Below are 25,942 nucleotides of genomic sequence, written 5' to 3' on the forward strand. Positions count from 1 at the left end.
TAAAACAGTTACAAGCCAATTATATCTTGGGATGTTACAAGAGGTGGTTTTTCCATAACTTGAAAACAGCCCTCGTTTTATCAAGATGCAGTTTATATGGCTACAGGATGGAGCGCCACCTCATTATGGTTTCTTAAAAGCGGACTTAAAAACAAAACTCACTCTGTATATGCACACACCTATGGTATATATTGAAAACATATAAAAAAAATATTTGCTTATTTTATCTTGGATAAATATTGGTAATGATTATAAAGTACAGTTGTGTTCACCATAAATATATTTTTTAAATTGAGTTATTAACGTTACATTGATTACGATTACGGCCGGGGTAATTTTTTACGACATGTGGATTGCAGTGTGAATTTACGACCTTAGACTGTTATTTATCCAGTCATCTTTTTATAGTGTAGTTGTAAATTCCCTTTGGACACACGCAATCTGGGAGAAGTTAGGTAAACCAACAGTTTTCAAGGAGGTCTCTCCGATAGCAAAATGACTAACGTTGTCGCATTATAATCAAGGAATCTCGTGTTCTATTCCAGGTTAAGACGTTTTCATAGTGGTTCTAACTCCGACGAATTGGAATTAATGAAATATGACCTTTCTGAAAATCGACACCGAGACCGCTTGCTTACGAGGAAAAATGGGTCGCTCCTGCCAGAATTCGAAAGCAGGAGGTCAAAATGCGCTGTGAAGAAAATTATTTCAAAGCGACACCACGAGATCCACACTGCATTGTGCTCAATGTTTAACGTCAATAGTGTCGAAATACCACACAAATGGTGGTAACCAACACCATTTTATGTCACTGAAGTTAATGTTTGGACAAAATGTGGTGTTGACTTCCTGAGACTACTGTCAGTGTTGCTTTAACACCATGCATTTTCAGTCTGTCCGCTGTAACTCCAAGCTGAAGTTAATCTTTGACCAAAATGTGGTGTGGACTTTCTGGGACCACTGTCTGTGTTGCTTTAACACAATGTTTTTCAGTGTATCCGCTGAAACTCCAAGATGAAGTTTATTTTTGACCAGTATGTGGTGTGGACTTCCTGGGACTACTGCCTGTGTTGCTTTAACACCATGTTTTTCAGTGTATCCGCTGAAACTCCAAGCTGAACTTTATCTTTGACCAAAATGTGGTGTGGACTTCCTGGGACTACTGTCTGTGTTGCTTTAACACAATGTTTTTCAGTGTATCCGCTGAAACTCCAAGCTGAACTTTATCTTTGACCAAAATGTGGTGTGGACTTTCTGGGACTACTGTCTGTGTTGCTTTAACACCATGCGTTTTCAGTGTGTCCGCTGAAACTCCAAGCTGAAGTTTATCTTTTGACCAAAATGTGGTGTGGACTTCCTGGGACTACTGTCTGTGTTGCTTTAACACCATGCATTTTCAGTGTATCCGCTGAAACTCCAAGCTGAACTTTATCTTTGACCAAAATGTGGTGTGGACTTTCTGGGACTACTGTCTGTGTTGCTTTAACACCATGCATTTTCAGTGTGTCCGCTGTAACTACAAGCTTGAACCAAATATATACCTCTTCACTCACAGCGACCCACTTTACACGACGCATGGGAATGGCAGTAATTACTTGATGCACTGCAACCTAGCACCACTACATCTCCACGCTCCTCTAAACATTTGGCGAACTCGGATTTTGCGAGCCTTTCGGTTCTTGCACGACCTTTTCCCCCCATTCAACATGTGGGACAACAATGACATCCCCCTAACTAATCATGGAAAGGTGAATTGATTTCTCGGAATAAAGCAGGAAAAGTTATTTAGTTTCTGGAAACGATGTGAAGCATTGCCCCAGCGGCCGAAAGAGGTCAAATAATCGGCAAACTGAAAGGACAAATGAGAATCGATTGCCGATACCAATTGTAGGAAGGCTTAATGACGTAGCCGACCTAGTTATTCCGGTGTTGCATAATTTGTGCTAATGCTCCCCCGTTCTGTTAAGCAAGTAATTCTGGCTTTAAGGGGGGAAGGGTTGGAAACAAGGAAGGGCTGCGGGTTATATCTCTGCGTGTGTCCTGTGTGATCTAGTGGTACCTGAGGTGAAATGTATTTTATTTGTCGACAAGGATCCAGACGTGGAGTTTGTATCAAAGTTAGTGTTATACCATCGGAGGGGAAGACAATATGATTGAAAGATTTGGTTTGTTTCACCTCGCTTTTCTGCCACTTTTAGCTAATCGCGACTATGAAGATGAGCGATGTTATGATTAAATTGATGACAGGACGCTCGTCATCCAAGACAATATAGTAGGCAAGTTGTCCAGCACTACTATCATTCTCTTTTTCGTTTACTTCCTGTATGTTTTTAATGACGACGATACAGAGACGGGAAACGAAAGGAGACAGGAATTTGCAAAACGAGACGAGTCCCAGGTTCAAAGCTATGGTTGAGGGATGGCTGCATCATTGTGGTTGTCCCTTCACTCATTTCACCAGTTAATAATTATCATTGCTATCAAGAGATAGGAGGATATCGACATAAATCAAGAAAGACATAGACTAAAGGAGTTTTGTCCCGATTTTCAAAATGCCTGTCTTTTTCTCCGAGGAGAAATCTCCATCATGTCTCGGTCTCGTCTCGAAATGATAGTTACAAAAACTGAAAGAAAACAATTACTAAAACAAACAAACAAAAAGAAAGACATGTTTTTCACATGAAAAACAGCACATTTAACATGTATAGTCAGCTACGTTTTTAGTAAAAGTAAATTAAAGCGATCCCCTGTGCTTTGCACCAAGTCATGAAGGCGTATAGGGGGTGTGGAGTTAGGGCCCTACACTTTCTTCATCACGGCCGAAGGTGGGGATGATGTGATCAGCACCACGCCCCTGGCTGCCTTTACCCCCCAGAGTTTCCTCAAGGTACCCACTTTACACGACGCTGGGTGCCGCTTGAACAGGTGGAAAGAATCCCGGTTCTCCCCCGCTGGGGATCGAACCCTGGTCTCTTACATGGTAGTCAGACGTCATAACGACTGAGCTACCACGCTTTTAGTATGTCTCAGTAAGTCGTATTGTAAAACAATTTCTATTTAGACGAAATTTTCATACTTTCGTACTTAATATTCTAATTCGAAAAGTCTCAAAACGAGTCGAGGGTGCCCTTACCTCCATCAACAATCAACATCCACTTTTTATTGATTGTTTTTCTATTCTCTATTCTATATTGCAATTAGTGTAATAAATAGATATGTTACTGCTATAATAGTTATTAATATAATACAGGGTGGCGCATATTGTATCTACCAATAGAAGTCGGCAACCCTGTCGGAACGCAGGTGCGCATGCGCAGAAGTTTCCCATGCTTAGGCAGCTGCAAGTCTCGCAATTAGTCTGCCATGGAACGTTGGCCGGTTCAGACACGAATCGTCGCAGTAGAGGCGTTCATCCGAACGGGTCCCATTCAGGAGACACAGCAGGTCTCCATTGTATCTCTATCGTGTGACCCATCGTATCATGTTGTGACGCTCTGCCACTGGTTGATGGCGACCCTCATTGTGCCTTCGTCGCAGTGTCTCCTGCGTCTCCTGAATGGGACCCGTTCGGATGAACGCCTCTACTGCCACAATTCGTGTCTGAACCGGCCAACGTTCCATGGCAGACTAATTGCGAGACGTGCAGCTGCCTAAACATGGGAAACTTCTGACAATGCGCACTGCGTTCCGACAGGGTTGCCAACTTCTATTGGTAGATACAATATGTGACACCCTATAGATTCATTATATGATTTTTTCCTAATAAGGGGGTTGTGTTTCCTCAAAAACCTTAAATAGCCACCCACGCTCTAAAAGGTTGACTGGATAATGGACGGTTTAATACCCAATTTTTGCTGCCGTCCTACTACCGTACAACAATGATCTCGACCGTTTTAGAAGCATTACTAAGCCTCGCGACAGGTTAAGTTTGCAGCAAGTTTTATGTATTAATCCACGCGAGAACGGCGCTCAGTATCTTCCGTGCCAATCTTGCCTCAACCGTCGAGCTGTTCATGTCACAGGCAACGAAAAAATCGGCAGTATTGCAGCGGAACTATATTCTGCGCGCACGTTTGGGTCTACATGTGTGAAATGTTGCTGCAAAGTTAACCTGTCGCGGGGCTTAGATACTTAACTGTAATGAATGAAATTTTAATGATTCTGTTTCTAAATATACAGTAATGTCTCATACATTCGAATTGTCTATTCTTATGCACGATAAAATATGTGTCACAATGCTGTACTTCGTGATTGATTTGGTTTAGTTTACTTTGCTTTTCTTTCATTTTGACTAATTGCGAAGATGAGGATGAGTGATGATATGATGAAATTGATGAAGGGAACACTCGCACCAATGCCCAGGCCGAGAATCGAATCCGGTACCCCTGTTTTAACAGCTTTGCCACGGAAGCCACCCTGATGTAACGTTCTGATACATGAACAAGAGGTGAGACTGAAGCCACATAGAATGTTTTCGTACCCGGCATTACAAAAAGAGACCCGCACGTTGCTGCGATATTTGTTGATTTCCCCCAATCTCAGCAAACAAGCTGCCGAAGTAGGGGAGAAAAGTACTTGGCCGGACCAATCTGCTAAATATAGATCTTCATGAACCAGAGAGGACGCATTTCGCAGCGTCCACGTGGGAGATCTACAGGCAGGGCAATTATAGGAACGCCATTAACGACAGAACGATATTGGATTCTGGAAGCCAGATTATGTCCACCAATTAGCATCGTGATTAACACGTCTGCTGGCCCCCGCTCGCGAGAGGTCACGGATTTGAGAATTCTGACCTCGGAACGTTTTGCAGGAGTGAACAGGTGGCAGCTCGTTGGGAAGGAACTATCGGGATTAAGTTGATGTCTCGCAGCGTCCATTGTTACGCATTCCTTGCGAACGTTGGCAGTCAATAAAACTGGTCGGTATCAAATTCCTCCCTGCATAAATGATGGACGACCTAATAGATTTTGAATGCCAAAACGGAAATACTAGCTGTAGCGCGTACCGTGGGTGTTTGGGGACACTGGGACAGAACAACAAGTAGTTCAGAGTGCTTATCCATTTATAACAGGGGAATTGACATTCTCGTAAAAGACGTACTGGTCTTTCTAGGCACCAGGCCATAAGCGCATACACTGGAATGTGCGGGTGGAGGCTGGTCATTTTTCGCCCCTATTTAGAGGAACTAGAGTCCTTTAATACAGGGTGCGGCAATCAATCGGGCGATTTTAAATATTCCACACTTACGACAAATACATACTACATAACCCATAACACAATACACATAATTAAGACAAAATGAACCAAATTAATGAAGAAGAAATATCAAAAGAAAATACAAACACAATCCTTACATTTTGATTTATTTGAAAATAACTTTACTGCGATAATCTCTATTTTGTTCCATACACTGTTTCAGTCTTTGAGCAAGAATTTGATCCACCTCATCCCGGATCCGATTTTTAAGTTCATTGAGAAAACGCGTGTGTTCATAGGAAGTCTTTTGCTTTCAAATACCCCCAAAGAAAATAATCACACGCGGACAGATCCGGTGATCTGGCCGGATAGGAATATCCCCGTTCTTGGTGTAATGCACTTTTACAGCGATAGAGCGCTGTCCGCTTTCTACAACTCCATCTTAACTAAATGGTAAAGCAGGGGTTCTAATATGGCTCAAGTCGCGTGTTACCGTTGACGCAACAACTAGCTACATCTAGTGTTATAAAATCGCCCGATCCATTGTCGCACCCTGTATAAATTTTAAACATAACGAAATTCCTTGACGCAACAGCCCTCTGTGGTTCTTGGTCTATTAGGAGGCTTTGAGTCCCTTTGCCGCTGCTTTCAGGGTTTCTAGACCGGAACCCTCTACTTCTTTTCAAGTAACCTCCCAATTGTCCAAATTGCCCTCACGATGATGTGTCCCACCGTGAACCATTCTCGGGACCACTCACACCAAAGGCAAGAGTGCTACACCATTTCGCTACGCCGGAGTATATTCAACTTGATAAAATAAGTAACGTTGACTTGTATGCATTATTTGTTTAAATAAGTGTACATATGGAAGTTTTATGTTAAAATACATAATTTAAAATTACATGCCACAGGAGTCGAAGCAGTCACATAAACAATGTCGTAACCAGTTTTTGTTTGGCTACAAATGTGTAACAACGGAAATAACTTCGTACCTTTGGGAATATCGTAATTTTGTTAGTTGCATCTGTTATACACAGATGGAAGACTTTTCTACATTACGAAACATTCTTGAAAAACAACGTGTAAAAGAAAACAGTATGGTTGTTTGTTGAGATGTTTGAAAGAAAATTTGTGTTTGTTACTGGCATGGGAATTAAGATGGGATGTTAGAGTTTCCGCACTCACTAGGTTTAAGTACCCTTGGCATCAAAGAAAATTGTCACCCCTGCCAAGGATATTCTTAAGCCTCATGAACATGTCGTTTACATTATATATTTAGATAGATTGAATTCAGCATTAATCTTCTGTGTTTTCAAATTCATTAGTCAGAATCACTGACACCATAATCGACTATGAACAATGACAATATGAACCTAAGTTATTACGATCATTCACATAAAAATCAAGAGTTTCATAACTTTTTTTCTCTCCAGAAAAATAAATTTCCTGAAAATTTATTAACACTCACATTCAAGGGAAATGTTACCCCGAGCAATAATATTATAATAGTTGCTCAGATATAATAATTTTTTGATTTTTAACCACAAAAAATATGTTTGCAGGAGTGACAGTGTGTTCTGTTCCACTCACGTAAGAGAAGGAAAAAGTATGCAGACTAAATATTTTCTTCTATTAACACAGCGTAGTATATATGTAGGAAAATAGTTCTTTTGTGTGTGTGTGTGTGCGTGTATGTATATATAAATAAGTATATTATGAGAGAAAGAGCATACAAATTACAGAACATATCAATACAATAAAAACTATAATAATTTGTACAAAACGTCATACAACTAAAAGAAAATTGAAAAGTTAATATACTGTGATCTGAATAGAGAAAGAAGTTTGAACTTTTGAGGTTTAAAAAACTTTACAGATGATTTGGACATTTCTCCACAATGGGTACAAACAACAAGCAAATCAAGTTAGTCAGGGCCATTTTTACAGACCATTTTTTAAACATTCACCAAGCAAATTTTGACACAATTTCCAAGATGATAATTATATTTCGACATGGTTTCAACAGTGAAGAGTGGCTCTGTGGTAGGTTCCGACTACGGGACGTGCGCAGATTCGAGTCTCCTGGGGAAAGCGTAACAACTTTTCTTCTGAGATTTCGGCCAGTGTATGGAACTGATGATCACCCACCAACGTGAGGAAATTGGGGAGCTACGAGTGAGTAGTTCCCGTCATGAAAACTACAACAACGACTGGGCTGTTACGCTACAGGTTATTCAACATTTGAATGATAGTGGTGCTGATTGGAAATGCGTTAAGAAAAAAGTTAGACAAAAGAAAGACCAGAGGTAAAACAAAACTTCCTTCACAGCACCTCAGCAATCGTTTTACTGCAATTACTGATGTAAAAAGTACGGAGAAATCTGTCTGGGTTAGAACACACTCCTTCTAGAAGTGAGTTAACCACCACCCAAAACTTCTTCTGTGGTACTCTTCCTGCGAGTTGATGCGACGTTCAGCACTTGAGCACAGGGTGGTTGCAAAAGATCCAGAAACACACAAATTCTAATGGGTTCTATTGGGTTCCGTTGCAGGACCGGAACATTTTTTCTCGCACAATTTAAATTCGGTCCAAGTTGCGTATTGTTACATTGAAAAAAGGTCCCTGGACCGAATTTAAATTCATCCGGAGAAAAAGTTCCTGGACCGAATTGAAATACTTTGCAGATAAAGAGGTTCTTCGTCCAGAACCCATTTACGCTTGCTGATTTTCCCTCCCGTACCGGAATTGAATGTATTTAAAATTCCTTGACCTTTAACAACCCTCCTTGCACACTTGTAAACAAAACCCACACAATGTTCTTCTCTATGCTGTCTGCCAAATGATGTCCGAACGTTACTTGAAGCCAAATTGTTAGTGATGACGTCATGAGGTCACCATTCAAAGGAAGAAATAATCCCGGGTGTACAATTTGCATTTCGAACTGCACGCACACGCCCGAACACACAGAGACAAGGATCTGGAGGACCTGTCGCAGTTAATACCCATTGTGGTCTGCGGGACCCAAGCGATACTCCCCATTTCCAAAACGCTAGGTGCAGCGAACGGGGACGCAAATTACCAAAATATTGTCGAAATGCACTTTCCGCGGGAGCGTGATGGATATGCAACAATGATGTCCACTCACTGTATTGGCGATGTTTGCGGGATGTCAAATGGAGCTGTAAGGGTGGACTGCGGGCTGTTTTGCGGCGTGTACAACTGCAGATAAACGTCACGTTCCAATTAATAACGGGAGCCTGACGGGCAGACAGAAAGAATGGCGCAGCGTGCGGGGGGAGAGTGGGGGCTTCGTGTCCTGAGCAAATTACCAAAAAAAAACCTTGACGGTGGGTTTGTTGGTCGTTTGACAACGGCGGGTGGGGCGTGTCGGGAATGAAACACTATAGCCATTCTGTTTAGTGCAAGTCGTCATCGTTTCCAGCGAGTTTTACGCCGACAAAAGTCCAATTCCTGTCTCGCAACCCCATCTGCAGCTCCAAACGGAACAAAATGCGAAAGCCACGCCTCTGGTGGTTTCCATAGCAATGGCGCATTGCATGATTGCGAAACTAAACACTGCACAAACGTGTACGTTTGGACGATAAATTTCGCCAATTGGCGGAAGGACATGTGCTTTGTCCCCTCTCCCTCGCTGTGTATACGCGTGTGATTCACGCATGCGGTGTGAAATAGAGGGAACGACGGAGAACAGAAGCATATCTTGTTGTTGCAAACAACGAATTGTCGTTGCGCAGTCAATAAGATCCCCTTAACAATCGCGTTTTGATTGGTGAATGTGGTTATTGATGTCATTATGAACTGTGATGCTTTCGAAGGACTTATATAAACGAGAGAGAGAGAGAGACACGAACGTTTTGTCAGACGAACTGGAGGGAAATCGCTGGTTATCACATTATCACGTTTGAAATTTTGCTTTTTTCAATGCATATGTTCCGTTTGAGTGAATATCAATATTGGGATTGAGCTCAAGTAGAGGTCTGCGTCCAGTGGCTTACGTACAAATTAATTTTGGGACGGAATAATTTTGAACTTAATATGTCCTGTGGGGAAAGTTGAATAATTCCAATACAGAGGAATTGAACCTACATATAAAGTTTCATATTTGTTTATTTATATTTGGAGGCTGTGGCTAACAACATCCCAAAACTATTTTATGTACAATTTCAGTTACCGAGGGCCTCCCCGATGGCGGAGTGGTAGCGTCGTCGCCTTGTAAACAAGGGGTCCCGGGTTGGATACCCGGTAGAGGCACATAGTGGTTCGGATTCCACTTTAAACTCTAGGTCCAGTCCCGATTAGCCTTACTGTGCATAAAGTGGACTTAAAACACCAAATCAATCAATCGATCAATCAATTTCATTTACCGCTTTCACGTCAAGTCAGTATTTCTTTTACATTATTTAGCTCATTTCATACAGGTTTTCATTTTCTAGTCGTTTTCAAAGCAATTTTCTCAGTGGATGCCCTTTCGTAGATGAAAGTGCTAGATAGCCCTCTAAATTCGGACCTGTATACAGGCATCTATGTATAAAATGATTAAGTTGAGAGTTTTATCCATCAGTCTTAACTCATTTCCAATTCAGAATTGTCGTCGAACCAGCTTTTTAGAGTACTTATTCGAAAACCACGGAGAAAACGACAACATAAAGTTTCAGAAATCTGTCAAAAGAGTTGTTACATTTGAAACTTTTCAACGTGCGTTTCAAATATCATCTCTAGTGCGTATTCGTAAAGTGATTCTGAGAGTTTATGTAATTTATGTTTAGATAATGCACACACACAATAATATTAATGTAAAAGTGCGCAAAATAGACATATTACCAGTTCTATTCTCCGTCCCAGCTAGCTGTGGAGCAGGCAAATGAAAACAAGTCTCTGCGCAAATAGTGACGCGAGACGGCTCCGCCAATGAACACGTGAGAAGAACGAAATTGCGTGGAGTGGGGGGAAACGACTGAAGTGATCAGCCTGCACATCACCGTCTACTGCTTCGTTCTGGCCAATATATTTCCCTCGCTTCTCTGACGCTATGTTAGTTAGCTAGGACATGGTATACCTTATCAAATAACACCTTTTTGTAAGCGTTTAAAATAAAACGAAGCAATATCACTATTAATATCGCAGTGGTCGCGCGAATCATAATAGTGTTCCGCTCATTTATATTTACATGCTACTGCCGTTTGGTAGTGTATCTTCCTGGAGGAGTCCAGGTACTCCTGTTTATTCATCATTTATTTAAAAAAGATCCAATGTTGATTTGTTGACTTGCCGGCCCCCGTGGCAGAGTGGTCAGCACATAGCGCTACGACGCCAGGAATTCCGGGTTCGATTCCCGTCCTGGGCATGGATATTTGTGAGTGTCGATTCATCAACTTCATCATATCATCGCTCATCCCCATCTTCGCAAAAGTGGCACAAAAAGCGAAGCAAAATAAAACAAATCAATCAAAAGCATTGTTGATTTCTTATGGAGCTCACATTTAAATGGAGCACAATAGCAATCCGCACAGCTATTGACGGGTGCGTTTTAGGACACGTAGTATTTTAGTACATAAATACATGTTTCTAAAAGATTGTTGAAGAAGGTGTATACGGACCACAAGAAACCTGTTTGTGAATCTTGGGTGGAAAGAGAATAGTAAAAGTAAGGTTCTAATATACTCTGTACGTATTTTTGTTTGATTTTATCACATTCAAATGTAATTCACTATATTTAGTACTTCCTCCCTTCTTCTAATGTGTTGAGTGAAATACCTTATAAGGTTTGGTTAAGTAAACGACAATACTTTAAAAAGGACTATTCTCGCTATGAAACCAAATAAATTGTGACGCGTATAATTATTTTTTTGAAATGTGCACAGTTGATTGAATGAGTTCCTTGAGGGAGTCATATCAGAATGATCGCGCGTTCAAGATGGATTGAAGTGGATTTACGTTCTGTAAGGAAAAGTTATTAATTATTATTAACATTATTGCCACTGTCCTCGTTTCTAATTGCAGATATAATGAAATGCTGGTTGCTGTGAACCCACAGCAAGGGTAGAGTGTCTATGGAAATATGTAATTACACGTTAGACACTAAAATATCAAAAATCAAAATTCTTATTGGTGGAGATCGTAGCAGGCTTGTCTTGCAACATCCATTTCCCATCCAACTTAACAGAACTGTCTCTTGTTTTCATCCTCGTATATCCAGATAAATGGGAATCAGGGAAGTGGCCGTTGCTTGGAAACACGACGAGATGAGGAACTTTTGGTAAAATCAGCAAAAGGGCCTGTTGAAAAGAGCTGCAAGTTTTGTTCCTGAGATCTATAGAGAGAGGGGGAGAGAGAAGGTTGGGAGGGGGGCAGGAGAGATACGGTAGGAGAAGGGTCTTTGTTTTCCAGACTTGGTGAAGACAATGGACGAGAAATCTCAGCTGCGGAAAACAGGAAAGAATCGACTCCCAGAACAATAACAGTACGTTACAGAGTCTCTCCCCCATTCCCACCCAAACACTTTTACAAGCATTTCAATCCCGTCTCAACAGTTCAGGGATTGGTCGATAAGACACGGTGGCTCTACCATGCGCTCACTCCCAAGGAGCAGAGCGTCGTGGGGAAGTTTGTTGCTCAAATTTAGGCTCTGTTGTACACAGTAGAACTCTCCTCCTGGGGCCATTTGGTTCGTACCCAGGTGCTGGCGGGTCCATGCTGATGGGAAAGATAGTGAGGGTTCTTCAGAATGCACTGAATGCCATACGAGTTCGTTGAGTGCCAAGGAGCGCAGACAGATTTTGCTAAAACCTGCGGAACCAGCTGAATTTTAAAAGTTTTCAGCAAACAGAGTTCACCATTCATGGGGAATTGTCGTCATTTACAAGAAATGTTGGCGGATAAATACGGAATACTTTAGGATATTGATTTGTGGGATACAGAAGCATTATCAGAAATTATATCACCATGTTAATTAACTTTGTTATGCGCAAAGCGAGCTTAAAGGATTGGAACAAATCCAACACAGAAGCAACAGACGGCAAAGCTCATACATGGCAGACTGGAAGACGACAGTAAGCAAGCAATTTTTGACAGAATGTGCAAAGGAAGCTTATTTAATACCAGCAATAAGCAATAAATGCAAATAAGACTCCTTTGTAAAGCAAGGAGGAAATATAGAGACGTGGTTGGAGAAAGCGGTTGTTTTGTTTGGCTTGGTTCTGACTGAGGGGTGTACACAATTCAAACACAAAAGGGAGGACGGTAGGTGATGTGAGGGGAAAACGGAACACAATTTTACATTGCATTAGATTTTACATTTTTCAGTGCAAAGAAACAGGGATATAATTAAGTGAGAGAAGAAGAGAGGGTAGGAGATAGATAGATAGCAAGAAAGAGAGAGAGAGAGAGAGAGAGAGGGGAGAGAGAAAGAGAGAGATAAAAGGAGAGAGATAGAGCGAGGGAAAAGAGAGAGAAGGAGGGGAAATGGAGAGGTTAAAGATAGAGATAAAAGATAGAGAAAGAACAGAGAAAGAGTCAGAGGGAGCAAGCTGTAAAGAGATAATTAGAATAAAGATAGGCGTAAGAAGAGAAAGTGGTAGAAAGAATTATGAGAACAGAACAATAAATAGAGAAACGAAGGCATAAAGAATACTAAAATTCTTATTAATAACTAATTACTGTTCTAGAGATAACCGTAGAAGTACAAGGAAAGCGAGAAGATTCGTATAGAAAATACACTCATATTGTACAATACGTTCAACTGTACAGGCTCATGCTAAACATAAATTCTACTCTATCGTACAAGATAATAGGCTAAGGCTATTAAGATTCATAGAACGAATGGGTAATGAAGGTGCGGATAATATTACAAGGGTACAGTCACCCGCAATAATAATGGAACAGTTAGGCCCTGAAATACATTAATGGCGCATTCGCCCACCGATGTAGAGTTATGCAACACGCATAACGCCGCGTAGGGAAGCGAGTATTTCAGGATATATTTGTCCGATTTTTATTTCTGGTGACTGTACATGGTTCAAAAATGATAAGAACCTGGAAGGTTTCGAACTTTGGTGTGTTTCAAGCTACCTAACCATTCTTTGTATCACATGTCAGCAATCTAGCTTCCTAGCAGAAGAAAATCTGTTCGATACACCGTAAGGGATTCAGGAACAACATAATTTGTTTCCACTTGAACTGCAGAACGCAAGCAAAGCTAGATACCAAATCCAGCTATCACGTGAGATTAAATACAGAAGAGGTGGGGAGATGGGGGGGGGGGTAGTTGAGGACAGAACCATACGAAGCCTCGTTTCCAATAATCTACGTGGATATTCAGAGGAGTGGAAGCGTTTGCGAGGCATCGAAGAAAAGCGTTCTTCATCTGTCTATGAAACGAAAACAATGAGGCGCGTGGAGTTAGAAAGACGTGTAATTACGAGGGACCGACGGTTGTCCCGGAAGTTTTAACTTAGCAGGAGAGAAGGAACGGGGTAGAGGGAGGGGATATGCTAGTTCCTATTGGTTCATTCGAGTTGGGGAAACTCAATTAAAAGGAATCCTGTGGTTTGAAAAAAAAAATAACTGGAGACGGAATAAGCTAACCACATCGAAAGAGACTTATCCGGGTCACTTCATTACGCTGCTTTTCTTTTCCATCTTTCTTCTCTTTCATCTCCCTCTCTCTCTCTCTCTCTCTCTCTCTCGCTCTCTCTCTCACGCACTGTTTGTTGGGTTTGAAACGAGCTCGAAGGCTGCAGGCTTGTAATTAACATCTGTTCGAGTCGACGTGCGATACCCGGAAGAGACTCGCGTGACTGACTCCTCCTAGTTTGTTGCTATCACCGTCTCGTTATCTTCCTTCTGTCCATGGGTGTTCATTGTGAGTGTCCATCAACGTCAGCATATCATCACTCGTCCTCATCGTCGCGATTACCAAGAAGTGGAAGAAAAGCGACGTCAAATAAGCAAAAATCAAATCAAATCGTCCTCGTCTTGGCTTCAAAACGTTGTTCAACTCTATTTTATGCTACCATTGGACAGAGGCGTCGGAGAGACCGAATGAGAATTTGTCAGATACTTTCATGGTAGAGCGAGACTCGCACACTCACTCTCAGAGAGAGAGGGAGGAGGGAGAAAGAGGGAAAAAGAGAGAGGGTGAGAGAGAAATGGAAAGAGAAAGCGATAGAAACTGAGAGAGAGAAAGAGAGATAGAGGAAAAGAGAAAATGAGAGAAAAGAGGGAGAGAGAGACAGAGGGAGGAGGAAGAAAGAGGGAAAAGGAGGGTGAGAGAGAAATGGAAAGAGAAAGCGATAGAAACAGAGAGAGAAAGAGCGATAGAGTATGTGATAGAGGGAAAGAGAAAATGAGAGAAAAGAGGGAGAGAGGGAGAAGGGAGAAAGAGGGAAAAGGAGAGAGGGTGAGAGAGAAATGGAAAGAGAAACCGATAGAAACTGAGAGAGAGAAAGAGAGATAGAGTATGTGATAGAGGGAAAGAGAAAATGAGAGAAAAGAGAGAGAGAGAGGGGGGAGGAGGGAGAAAGATGGAAAAGGAGAGAGGATGAGAGAGAAATGGAAAGAGAAAGCGATAGAAACTGAGAGAGAGAGAAAGAGAGATAGAGTATGTGATAGAGAGAAGGAGAAAATGAGAGAGAAAAGAGGGAGAAAGAGGGAAAGGAGAGAGGGTGAGAGAGAAACGGAAAGAGAAAGCGATAGAAACTGAGAGAGAGAAAGAGAGATAGAGTATGTGATAGAGGGAAATATAAAATGAGAGAAAAGAGGGAGAGAGAGAGGTAGGAGGGAGAAAGAGTGAAAAGGAGAGAGGGTGTGAGAGAAATGGAAAGAGAAACCGATAGAAACTGAGAGAGAGAACGAGAGATAGAGTATGTGATAGAGGGAAAGGGAAAATGAGAGAGAAATGAGGGAGAGGGAGAGAGAAAAAGAAAAGAGAGGGAGAGAAAAGAGAAAGAGAGGGAGAGAAAAGAGAAAGAGAGAGGGAGTGATGAGTAAAGTGAGAGTGAGTGAGAAATTAAGAGCGAAATAGAAGAAGATAGTAATAAGCATGCGCGTGCACTCTAGTACAGCAAGACCAGCAGTGCTGGCCCACAGCCTAACAGTTACAAAAGTATTTCTTTAACTTTGGGTTTTCATTATCTCAAAAGAATCAACCCTCAAGCCCCCAAGGTTCGTCTTTTTCCGATATGAGGCCATCCGCACCCTCTTGTGGCGTGTTGACAAAACATCTGCGCCACCACCCTGGTCAGCCTGTATGCAAAAACGCCAGCAAGGGGGGCGGGAAGTCAACAGGCGACCTTAAAGGATCCAACGGGAGGGTACGCTATGTGGAGGGGAACTTTGTTTTCCAATCAGTAAGGGCTGCAAAAAAAGCCAGAGTGCCATCGGTGAAGTCTGCTGATGTCCTCAGTGTTGCGAACTGTACGATTAAGTGCCCACATGCACTGTATACTGCCAGCGTTCAAAGCACAGGAGAATCGCAAAAATATGATTGCTGACATACATATGACATATTCTATGTGAAGAGAAACGTTTCAGAGCGTTCGGTCTATTGAGACTAGCTGTCTCAATAGACACATCGCCAAATAGAGTTGGTCGTCGTCGCCTTGTAATCAAGGGGTCCCAGGTTCCATACTCGGTGGAGGCAAATAGTGGTTCGGATCCCACTTCAAACTGTAGGTCCAGTCCCGATTAGCCTTACTGTGCATAAAGTGGACTTAAAACACTAACTCAACAACAACAACAAATAACCCTTAGAAACGTTAAGGAAACAGTATCAGGTAGATTTTTTCAGTATGACGTACCATGTATTTCTGGGAGCGAGCCCCGTTCCTATTTGTATCCAAAAACTTTCGGTGGTTGGGTAGGTGAATTTGCAAAGGACACTCACCTTATGTAAACTACATGTTTAATGACACACACATATGTTTACATACATTACCCATTCCCTGTCACACAGATGACAAGAGATAAAACTGTAGACACAAAACGACGTCATGCAGCCATAATTGCTGCGCACTCGAAGACAAGTGTTGCCAACACCTACTTGACAAATATCAGAACAATGTCTTGGCCGCCATGTTGGATCCATTTACATGGTGGGGGCCAACAATGTAGAAGCAATGAATTCTTGGTTCTCTTAATATTTCTGGATCTGCTTTTCCAATGGAAAATGGCACCGCACTCCACTGAACTAATAAGCGACAGAAAGAGAGAAAAACAAAAATGAAAGAAACAAGAGCGTAAAGAAAAAAAAGATAGTGAAAGAAAGAGAAGGAAAGGCGAAAAGGAGATAGGTCTTACTCTGTTCTGTTTCCGCCAGCTGAAATTCAGCAAGTGCTATATGGATTAATTCATTTACTGCCTTCTCTCTCACACTAATACCGCTTTCTCCTGCCCTGTGCTTTCTCGGTTACAAAACAACAACTGTGTTCAAATTTCACGTAGAACGAAGAAAGAACGTTAAACTGAACTCCGTGATATAATACGAATACATCATATCATGATTTCTTGACCTGCGTTAAGTTTGGCAAAGTTTGTCTACATTACGCGTAGACATCCATAAGAAATTAAAACTGGCAGTTTAATATGAAATCCAAACCATCGAATTGTGCTTCATAAAGTAAATCGAACACGGAACCACTTTGGTGCAGTACTTACCTGTTTCGCGGTTTGCTCTGCTCCACCCGGGAGGAAATGCTTCTGTAGAAGATTCGGCGCCAGCAGTTGCCTGAAAAAAAGGAGGAAGATATTGTTTAGTTAAATTTTAGTACATTACTCCAATTAGTAACCACATCCACCACGACAAGCATTAGCGTTGATAATAACTGCAATGACGAGTAAGTTAATAATAATAATAATAACAATATAAATAATAATGTACATTAACAGAGAAGACGCATACCATATGCTTTGGTCTTGTAATTATCACATACAGGGTAATTCAAAAAAGATCCTTATACTTTCACAATGACATGGCACATAAGTGAATTGAAATACTGTAACAAATTGTACACGAAGAGAAAGGAATATTCTCAAATTACATTGAGGGATTGGTGCAGGCTTCTCAAAACACGTCCAGAACTTTCTTCGCCCACACGGTGGCGGAATTTGTGCTGAAGAATTTAATCACAAACAGAAAGTCTATTGAACTTGTGTCAGCATTTTTGATGAAGTGAAATGAGATAAGACGAAATGGGACTTTGAGAATTGTTTTTTCGATTCGTGTACATTGCGTTACTGGATTGAAATTCATTTAAAGAGTTGTGATGTTTTGAAAGTGCAACAATCTTTTTAAATTACCATGAATATATTAACGGAACATTGCGCAATATAAATACATACATGTGTTAATATAGAAGGTAGGAAAACGAGAAACTATTAGAAATTCACATGTAAAGATAATGAACAGAAATAACAAAATACAAAACTGCTCCCTGTGCTTTCCACAGCGCCATGAATTCACATATGGAATGTGAAGGTAGGGTTGATTATATTTTCGATTTTGGTCATCTTTACCGTCAAATTCGCTGCCAGATACCAACTGATGAGAGGCTGGGTGAGCCCTAGAGCCACTTATGCAGGAATATCATCACAAAAATCTTCGCCTGTTTTTAAATCCTTCATTGAATTTTTGGGCGTTTGATTTGATGCTGCTCTGTCTCTGGAATCTGCGGAGCACAAGCAATGCCTGCCTAACGGTAGAGAATGGGAGAAAGCTAGTGGCAGAGTGAAGCAAACGGCTGGTAGCTGTAGTCGCGTTGTCCCCTCCATGCATTTCCTTTCCCTCTCGCGGGTTCATTGGTCGAGTCCTCTCGAATCACTGCTTGCGCACAGACTTGTTTTCATTTATTTGCTCCACAGACTCCCGGAACAGAGTGTAGGCGTTATTGTCGCATGTCTGTGTTGATCATACCAGCATGAAAGTAATTATTATTACTAACTGCTATTTGAATGTTATGGACTATTTCGACAATATTACAATAAGTCAACGTGTGACCGTATGTTGGTGGAAAAGGGAGCAAGTTGTCTTTGTTATGGGAAGGCACAAAGAAAAATACGCCCCTAATCATTCTTCATCACTTGATGAATGGAAGTGAACAGTAACGACGTCAGCAAGAACTGAGTAGGGAGGCAGAGGAGGGTGGGGATAATTTTCTGGGGGAAAGTCACACTTAATAAAGCTAGAAATGCCACACAAAATAACTGTTGTGTGGGCTAAAAGAGCATTTACTTATCATTTTTTCTTGTTTTCTTGGAGAAAAGAGAGGAGGTGAAGTGAAGAATGATGAAATGTTGGAAGATCCCTGCATAATGACCCAACCCGGAAGTTAAACCAAGAGGAATTTCCTACACTCGTTAAGAGAGGGAAGCACCACCGTCTCGGATGCCTCGCACTGAACACCTTTCCTCTTCTTTAAGAAAATATTTTCTTACAGGTTCTGCATGCTCTTCCATTCTCCCCCTGTTCTCTCCTTCCCTAAATGGAAGATGGGTGAATAAAGATAATGAGGCCTGGTAATCAAGCTACAGTGTTGCCAAGACGAGAAAAATTTCAGGAAAATTAAAAAAAAAAAATGTTACGAAATTGAAAGTGGTTAGGAATAATTTCCTTTCTTAGTATATGAGAATGATTGAATAAATCATAGGGAAATGGGGCAAGATTTAACACCTCGCTCATAATGAGGGACTGATAATATCAGCGGAATATTTGTATCAGCATCGAAGCTACGTATTTACACCCTTCTTTTAAAACGGAGGCATGAGTTCATTAGCAAAATTTCAGCAATTTTAAACAAACGTTTATCAAGAAATATTAGAACACAGTGGAAAACTAACCTACCTTGTTGAAAAAAAACAACTGAAATTCGTGTAAAAAAAATGTACTGAAACTAGTATGTGTACGCCATTTATAAAAGCCGAAACTGTGAAATGTCACTCAGCATACAGTGATAAACAAGATACAGGACAGTACATAACTTCGTAGAGGATTCTATTGGCTGATTCAGAGCCTCAGCATTCGGCTCACGGGTGCACTACGTTCTACCGTCGAAGAACGTCACCCCTTACATTCAGAGATGAAAACGAAATACTGAAGCAAACAAGAAATCGAAATGTTTGAGCTGTAAGAGCTTTAGTTGTGCAACGGACTACAATGATATGAATGGTGGATTTGGGTTGAGCTAATGCGCTACTATGATACTTGCACTCACGTACGCAGAGGGAGGACCTGATGGGGCTACAGTCCCCTCCGAAATTTTGGGAAAAATCAACATTTTAAAAATGAACCGTGATGAACTCTGGACAAACCAGTGGTTAATGCAACGCTCTCCTTGAAATGACTTCCTATTGCCATATTTAAGAGTGAAAATTTCTAAAAATACGATTCAATTTATTGTGTATGCCACTACCTTAGAATGCAGTTATGTACTATTCACCTTTACAATTCCAGCCCCTGCCGAAAAAAATGCTGCGTTAGACAGTGGCTACTTGTAATTGCAAAGTGGCTATATGTACATGTAGGGAGACTATTTATTAGCAACGCCATCTATGAGAATCTTGCTAGCTTCAGTATGGGAACGGACGTGTTCATAAATAAACTCACGTAAGAACAGTGGCTGATTAAAGAGTAGTTTCATTGAAGGTTTATTGTTAGTTTTGAACGCCGGCTTTCGAAAAATTATCGGTTAGTTGTGTCAAGCAGTGGCGTAGCGTTATAGTACGCCCGTACGCCCGGCGTTCCCAGATTTAAAATTTCAAAAATGCTAAAATGCTGTGATTATAAAGTAAAACGTGACTAATTTCATATATGTTTGACCTTCATGGCATTATAATAGCTATTTTTCGCGATCCGCTTGCAACGCTCCACTCTCAACACTCGTTCTAGCATCTCTTTTCAATGCCTTTCCCGGCCGGACGCCGAGCAGGTTCGGCGTACAGGACTCTATATTCCTTGCTGCCTTTCTGGAGGAAAAGCTTCGATTTCTACAGCACGTGCGTAAATGGTATCTCTTACGCCAGCGTATGGAGCAGAGAGGTCTACCGTGATTGGTTCATGTGACCCTTCCTGCCTTCTGAAGCAGACGACAGCGGTAGAATTCCTACCTGGTTCTTCGCTCTTCGCGCTCATGCAACTCGTGCTATGTGATGCTACAATACGCAATATTGACTCACGTAACTTTACCAATCTCAAATATACTGCTTCTTAATGGCCACTGCATTGTATAATTTATCGCACGAACAGCGATGTGTATTAGAAACTAAAAGATCAACACAGTTTTTGTCAAATAAGTTGGTGAAGTCCTCGTGGTAGAAATTCAGCCTGTGGCTGCTCTACCACTTAACCCGCAAAACTATTATTTTTTTATTGTATTTTTTCGTTATTATCTAACTACTTAATATTGTGTGAATGGAAATGTTTAGCATTCATTTGAAAACCCTTAACATCGAATGGTCTCTGGAGAAAATTATTTTAAAATCTTTATCAGCATTCTCAAGATGTAATAAACAGTGGTCTGAATTATTAATCGGCACTGTTACGTCAGTAGAATGTACGATATTTGGATCATTCACTCTGCTTTTCATAGTGCGCCAAGACGACAGAGGTCCCTGGTTCGAATCCCGGCGTGAGCACGGGTGTTCTTTGTCAGTGTCCCTTCATCAATATCATCACTCATATTCATATTCGCAATTAACCAAAAGTGGTAGAAAAGCGAAATAAAATAAACAAATCAATCAGTAGTTGGATCGCCCACAACAATGACGTCTACTGTTGTGCAGAGGCGCTTGTGATTCAGGTAGGTTTTTAATGACTTGCGTCATGCAGAAAGATATAAAAAAAAGGTATAGAACACCAGAGTTCAAAACATCTGTGGCATAGTGAGGCATCTAATTTTCTAGCTAAAACATTCAATGATGATGTTTTATTGAAAACCCAGCTGACTTCAGGCAAATATACAATACCTGTGGCGAATAATATCATAAGTAAATTATTAAGCAAGAAAGGGCCGACTCTTCCTTCGGACTTGGCGTTCCCACCCGAAATGTCCATGCTACGCCACTGGTGTCAAGAGAGGGCGATAGTCATGTACTCTTATGTCATTTGCAATGCATGGAAGTAGGTGACCTAAACTTCTAAAGTGACCTGAAATTTAATTTAGGAATTAGAATATGAGCTTGAAATTCCCATAAAGAACAAACGAATCGCGTACTTATGAAAGTACCTTAAGAAAATTCGACTTGTTGGGAATATGGATGTTCAAATTACTGAAATTAAGGTAGGGAAAACAGTAAATGCATTGTGTTTTTTAACATGCATTAGCAAGTGGGAATACCGTTTGCTGTACACTAAATTTTAGCTATTTGTTATTACTTTTATACTGTTTAAGGCGGCGTGGTCAACTCGCCGTATATGTGAAAATGTGTTATTGTATAACGGTGAACTGCAGAGCGAGTGGCGGTAGTGTAGCGCTGAAAGAGCGGTGAAAAGGAGTGAGTGAGCGAGTCAGGAGGATTAGTCGGTCGGGTTCGTGCAGTGGGAAATATCTCTTCGTCTGATTCGTGAGTGACAGTGCAGTATGGCATTGATAAAATGGCAGAAGAAACAGGCGGTGGTTCCGTACTGTGGTAAAGTATTTTTGACCTCTCGAAGCAAGTTGTTCCCCCCCTGACCGTGTGTAAAGTGTGCTAGCGGAAATCTCGCCCCGCACGGATAGCTCACCGGCCTCCAACTTCATGGCAGTTGCTCAATCCTGTCTTGCGAGGAGAGGGGGTTAATTCCTTAATATAAGGCGAGAAGGTAATCGGAAAGGTGAAGTTGTTGATTAGCCCACCGGACTTATGCGCAGGGTCTCCATTATACGTACGATCCCCAGCACCGGCAAGATACATTTATTTCACTTAAAAAGGAGAACAAAGGTGCTCAACAAAAGTATTTATAATACCCTATTTCACCGCATAATCGTCGCACCCTGTTTTTTCAGTCCAAAACTTGGTTTATAACCTTTCATCCCGTAATCGTCGCATAGGTGCGTCAGATAACGAAACCAATGATAGCGACAGACACAGAAGATTAACTTTTGTAAGTAAGTGGGGTATAAGGGACGACCTTCTGCTAAGGCGCCCAAAAGTGAACCTAACTTCCACGTAGTATACCCTGGACTGCATTTTAGACGAGGCTCTGGCGACTGGCCCTATGGTCAGTATAATTCTGTGTCTTGTTCTTATGTGTGCTGAGTGCCTCTTTACAGCCTCAGCTTTTAACCAAAGTCAGCTACACGACATTACAGTTATGTTATTTTAGTTCTGTTAACCTAAGTCAGAATATTTTAGTTTTCCAACGTTACAGTTATGTTAGTAGTTACATTTTAGTTGAGGTAAGGGGCTGGACCCCGTATAAAGTGACGGGTGCAAAATTTTAAATTAATTTTTTTTAAAAAATCAAAACTTTTCTAAGTGCGTGCTTCGCAACACTGGAGTAAATTTACTCAAGTGTAATATTTCGACTTTAATGCACAATTGAATAAATAATGTGCTAACCTTTCTTCAGCCCGGAAACATGTCCGTCTCTGTCACGAAGACATGATTTTCGTCGATTTCGACTATTCAATTTTGTTGTGTATCACGAGTATTTCGTTCACCCTAATCGTGTACCAAAGACAATTTACTCTTGTAATAAATTATTTTTTAATGTAAGTAACAAAGGCACCTTTTTTTTAAGCTTCACGTAATTGTCGCACAACAGATTTTGCTAAATAAAATCGATGCAAAATCCGCGACGATTATGGACTGAAATACGGCATATAAAACTAAATTTCGTCCACCAACAGCCCTCTAACGGCCGGAATCTTTCAAGCAGCTTCTTCATTGGGTGGCGCCTGGTCAGGATATCGATTCCCAAAGCCGCTGTTCTCTACTTTTAGAGTTTGCTAATAACGCTTTCAATAATTCTCCAATTGTCCTCAAGATGCTGAAATTCTGCAGTTCCCACCGGACTTCGAACTCGGGACCACTAGCACCAAATATGAGAGCGCTAGCAATTAGGCTGCGAGGAGGCTCAGCCTAGCTAGAACCACAAACAAAGGTTAATATACAGCTAAAAAAGAACCATTGGCACTAAGATTTAGACAAATACAAGTACAGAAGAATACTTGTGTGTTCTGTAGCCTCGAGTCCTTGTAAACAAAGCACACTCATGTTCAAGTGTCCCTTGTGGCCTCGTTCTTACATCTCACTTACCCTCGGTTCACGGCATTTACGTTTCGCCCAACAGTAGCCGTTAAAACTTGCCTCCGTCAGTTTTATTTCCGTCCGGGAATTTTTGGATAACCCCTTTGGGAATAACACCTGATTACATTGGAGACGTTTCGGAACCTTTTCTCTCAGTTCACACGAGTTGGCCACCCGTTCCAAAATTTACGAGTCTCATTTTGGGTTAAGTTTCCGTCCCGTATAAACAGCTGGTTGAGGGGTGGGGGCGGGGGTCATGTGCCCCCCTCCTCTTCCTTCACTTCTTTGTTATCTCTGGGATAAAGAAACTCGCCCCGAAAATGAAATTGGGAACTTTCGCGGAACTTTGAACGACGTTGGAGGACATTTTTTGTCCACACGTGAGCTACTTCACATCGTGCCAAAAGGAGGTGTCCCTTAAGGGTGGGGTGTTCCTTAAGGGGGGGTAGGGGGCTAACATCTCGCGACTTAATTGTCCTTTCCTTTAGGATCCTCGGTGGGCGGAAATTTAACAGGGTAGCCCCATTGAATAAAAGGAAGATGTTCATCGCTTAGGTCTAGATAATATCAGTCATTACCAACCCAGGCCTTGGGAAAGATAGAATTTTTTTTGTGTGTGTTTTCTCCAGCACGCCTGAGGGGAGAATGGTGAGGCCTGCAGCGCTGAAATTTTCGAGGATCTAGATTGGAACTGTCTGGGAGCGAGATTATACCTGTGTCCGGATGAAAAGAGGCTGGGTTCAAGACTTTTTTTTTTCGAGAACAAAGGACGCTGTGAAGGAGGTTCGTGGCGAGAATTCCGCAGTCGATTTCAGCGCAATGTATAAAGAAGTATCATAATCAGAGTAGGAAAGTGAGGTTTGTTCCAATGTGCTTGCTCTATCTCTGTATTGTCTTATACCACACCATGTATAAATACAGGGTGGCAACAAAATTTCACAGTTTTTCAGGGGCTATCCAGATTAACATGTTTTCTTAACATTTTTCGTAAATATCTCGTTTCCCTACTGGAGGTAAATTACAATTTTTATCCTGCATGTATGAAACCACAGGTCACACATTCATAGTTGCAACTATGTATGAATTCTTTCTCCTGTCGAGTATTTTCACGGTCCAAACGATATATCTTGATTGTTTATACAGACCACCCATTAAGTAATATAAAATATTTTTGACATCTGCGAAAAAAATAAGACCCATGGCAAACTTCGAATTTGTTTCGTGGGGTTGCATACATACCGTATCGTACCCAAGGCGTTGGGTAAAAGTGACAAGTCTGCTATTATCCTTAACATAGCAGGAAGCAGAGAATGGAATGTTTAATAAGTAGTTACTCAAACGAAAGGGCGGTTACTGATATTGTTGCAGTGTTGCACAACGCCCTGATCTCTACAGCGAGGAGTATTGGAGCGAAGTTCAACGCCGTTGTTCCTATCCTCGTGTTTAAGCCGACTCGTCGTTGCAGAGACTGTGCAACTAACCAAGGTCACCCACCAGGCGTAGACAGGGAAGAAGACTTCACGACGGACCGGCAGGAAACAATGGGATGCTAGTTCCTTTTTACGCCGCTAGAGAGCAACAGCGTGCGAGCAGTAGGAAAAGTCTTACTGTCCCGTGTCGTAGAGCAACAGACAAAATGTCCATGTTAGGCAAGGATAAAAATTTTCCTTTAAGGAAAATTTTAACCTAATTTACTAACCTTACCACCAATCACCAATCCAAATTCAGTTTAAAATATAACTTATCGTATATAGAAAGCCGCCACTGCTCAAACGTTAGGTCACTGACTTGGGAGACAGCTGTGGAATGGGGAGAGAGGGACAGTTGGCGAGTGAACGGGATTGAGACTGGATCGGGGATGAAAGGAGCAGGGAGTGAGAAGAGTGAATTTGGACAGGGTGCTCAGACATGTGACGGTGACAACTGAGACGATTGAGTGGACAATCTGTGGAAATAACCTACATCCGGACGAGAGGCATGTAAAGTCCTTTTCCTAAATACGTTCATATCGATTCAGTCGTGGAGAGTATAAAACCCATTCATGGTACTTGTCAATTCTTGCCATTCTTCTAGAGTGCGACCTCTCGCACACCATACTTTAGGCCAAGCGAGTGGTAACCATCTGGAAGACGAATGATGAATAGCTACGCCACCCAAGACACGATTCAGGGTCTCTGGTTCGATCCCGACGCATCAATAAGTTTGCGTTATGATACAGACGATTGATCTCGGAACCCCTGCTATTACTAATGTAACGCAAAGTTTTGGAACAGTTTGTTGTATATAACGACGAATCTTCATCTTAAAGAGGGGTAAAAACACAAGACTGGAAGAGCCAACCATGAATTTCCCACACACCTCCAGAAACCTCATAAGAGATATCAGAACCTCCAATTTTGATATTGCTCGTTCCTTCTAGATTTTGATGCCAGGGCTTAATATATAGAGAAGGCGTCAGGCCCATCAATAAGCATTATCATCTTATTTCATCTTTTTATTTTA

General features: G+C 41.5%; 1 protein-coding gene across 1 annotated transcript in view; it reads right to left on the bottom strand.

The window, feature by feature from the left end:
* mmd (disintegrin and metalloproteinase domain-containing protein mind-meld) overlaps positions 1–25,942 on the bottom strand; it is a 608,670-nt gene that overhangs the window by 301,751 nt on the left and 280,977 nt on the right. Inside the window, exon 6 of the mRNA XM_083121407.1 lies at positions 16,874–16,943. Coding sequence (XP_082977533.1) covers positions 16,874–16,943 — 70 coding nt within the window. The remainder of the gene's footprint in view (positions 1–16,873; positions 16,944–25,942) is intronic.

Source organism: Lepisma saccharinum, chromosome 4 (assembly GCF_977018435.1).
Source record: "Lepisma saccharinum chromosome 4, izLepSacc3.1, whole genome shotgun sequence".
In the NCBI taxonomy this organism is placed as follows: domain Eukaryota; kingdom Metazoa; phylum Arthropoda; class Insecta; order Zygentoma; family Lepismatidae; genus Lepisma; species Lepisma saccharinum.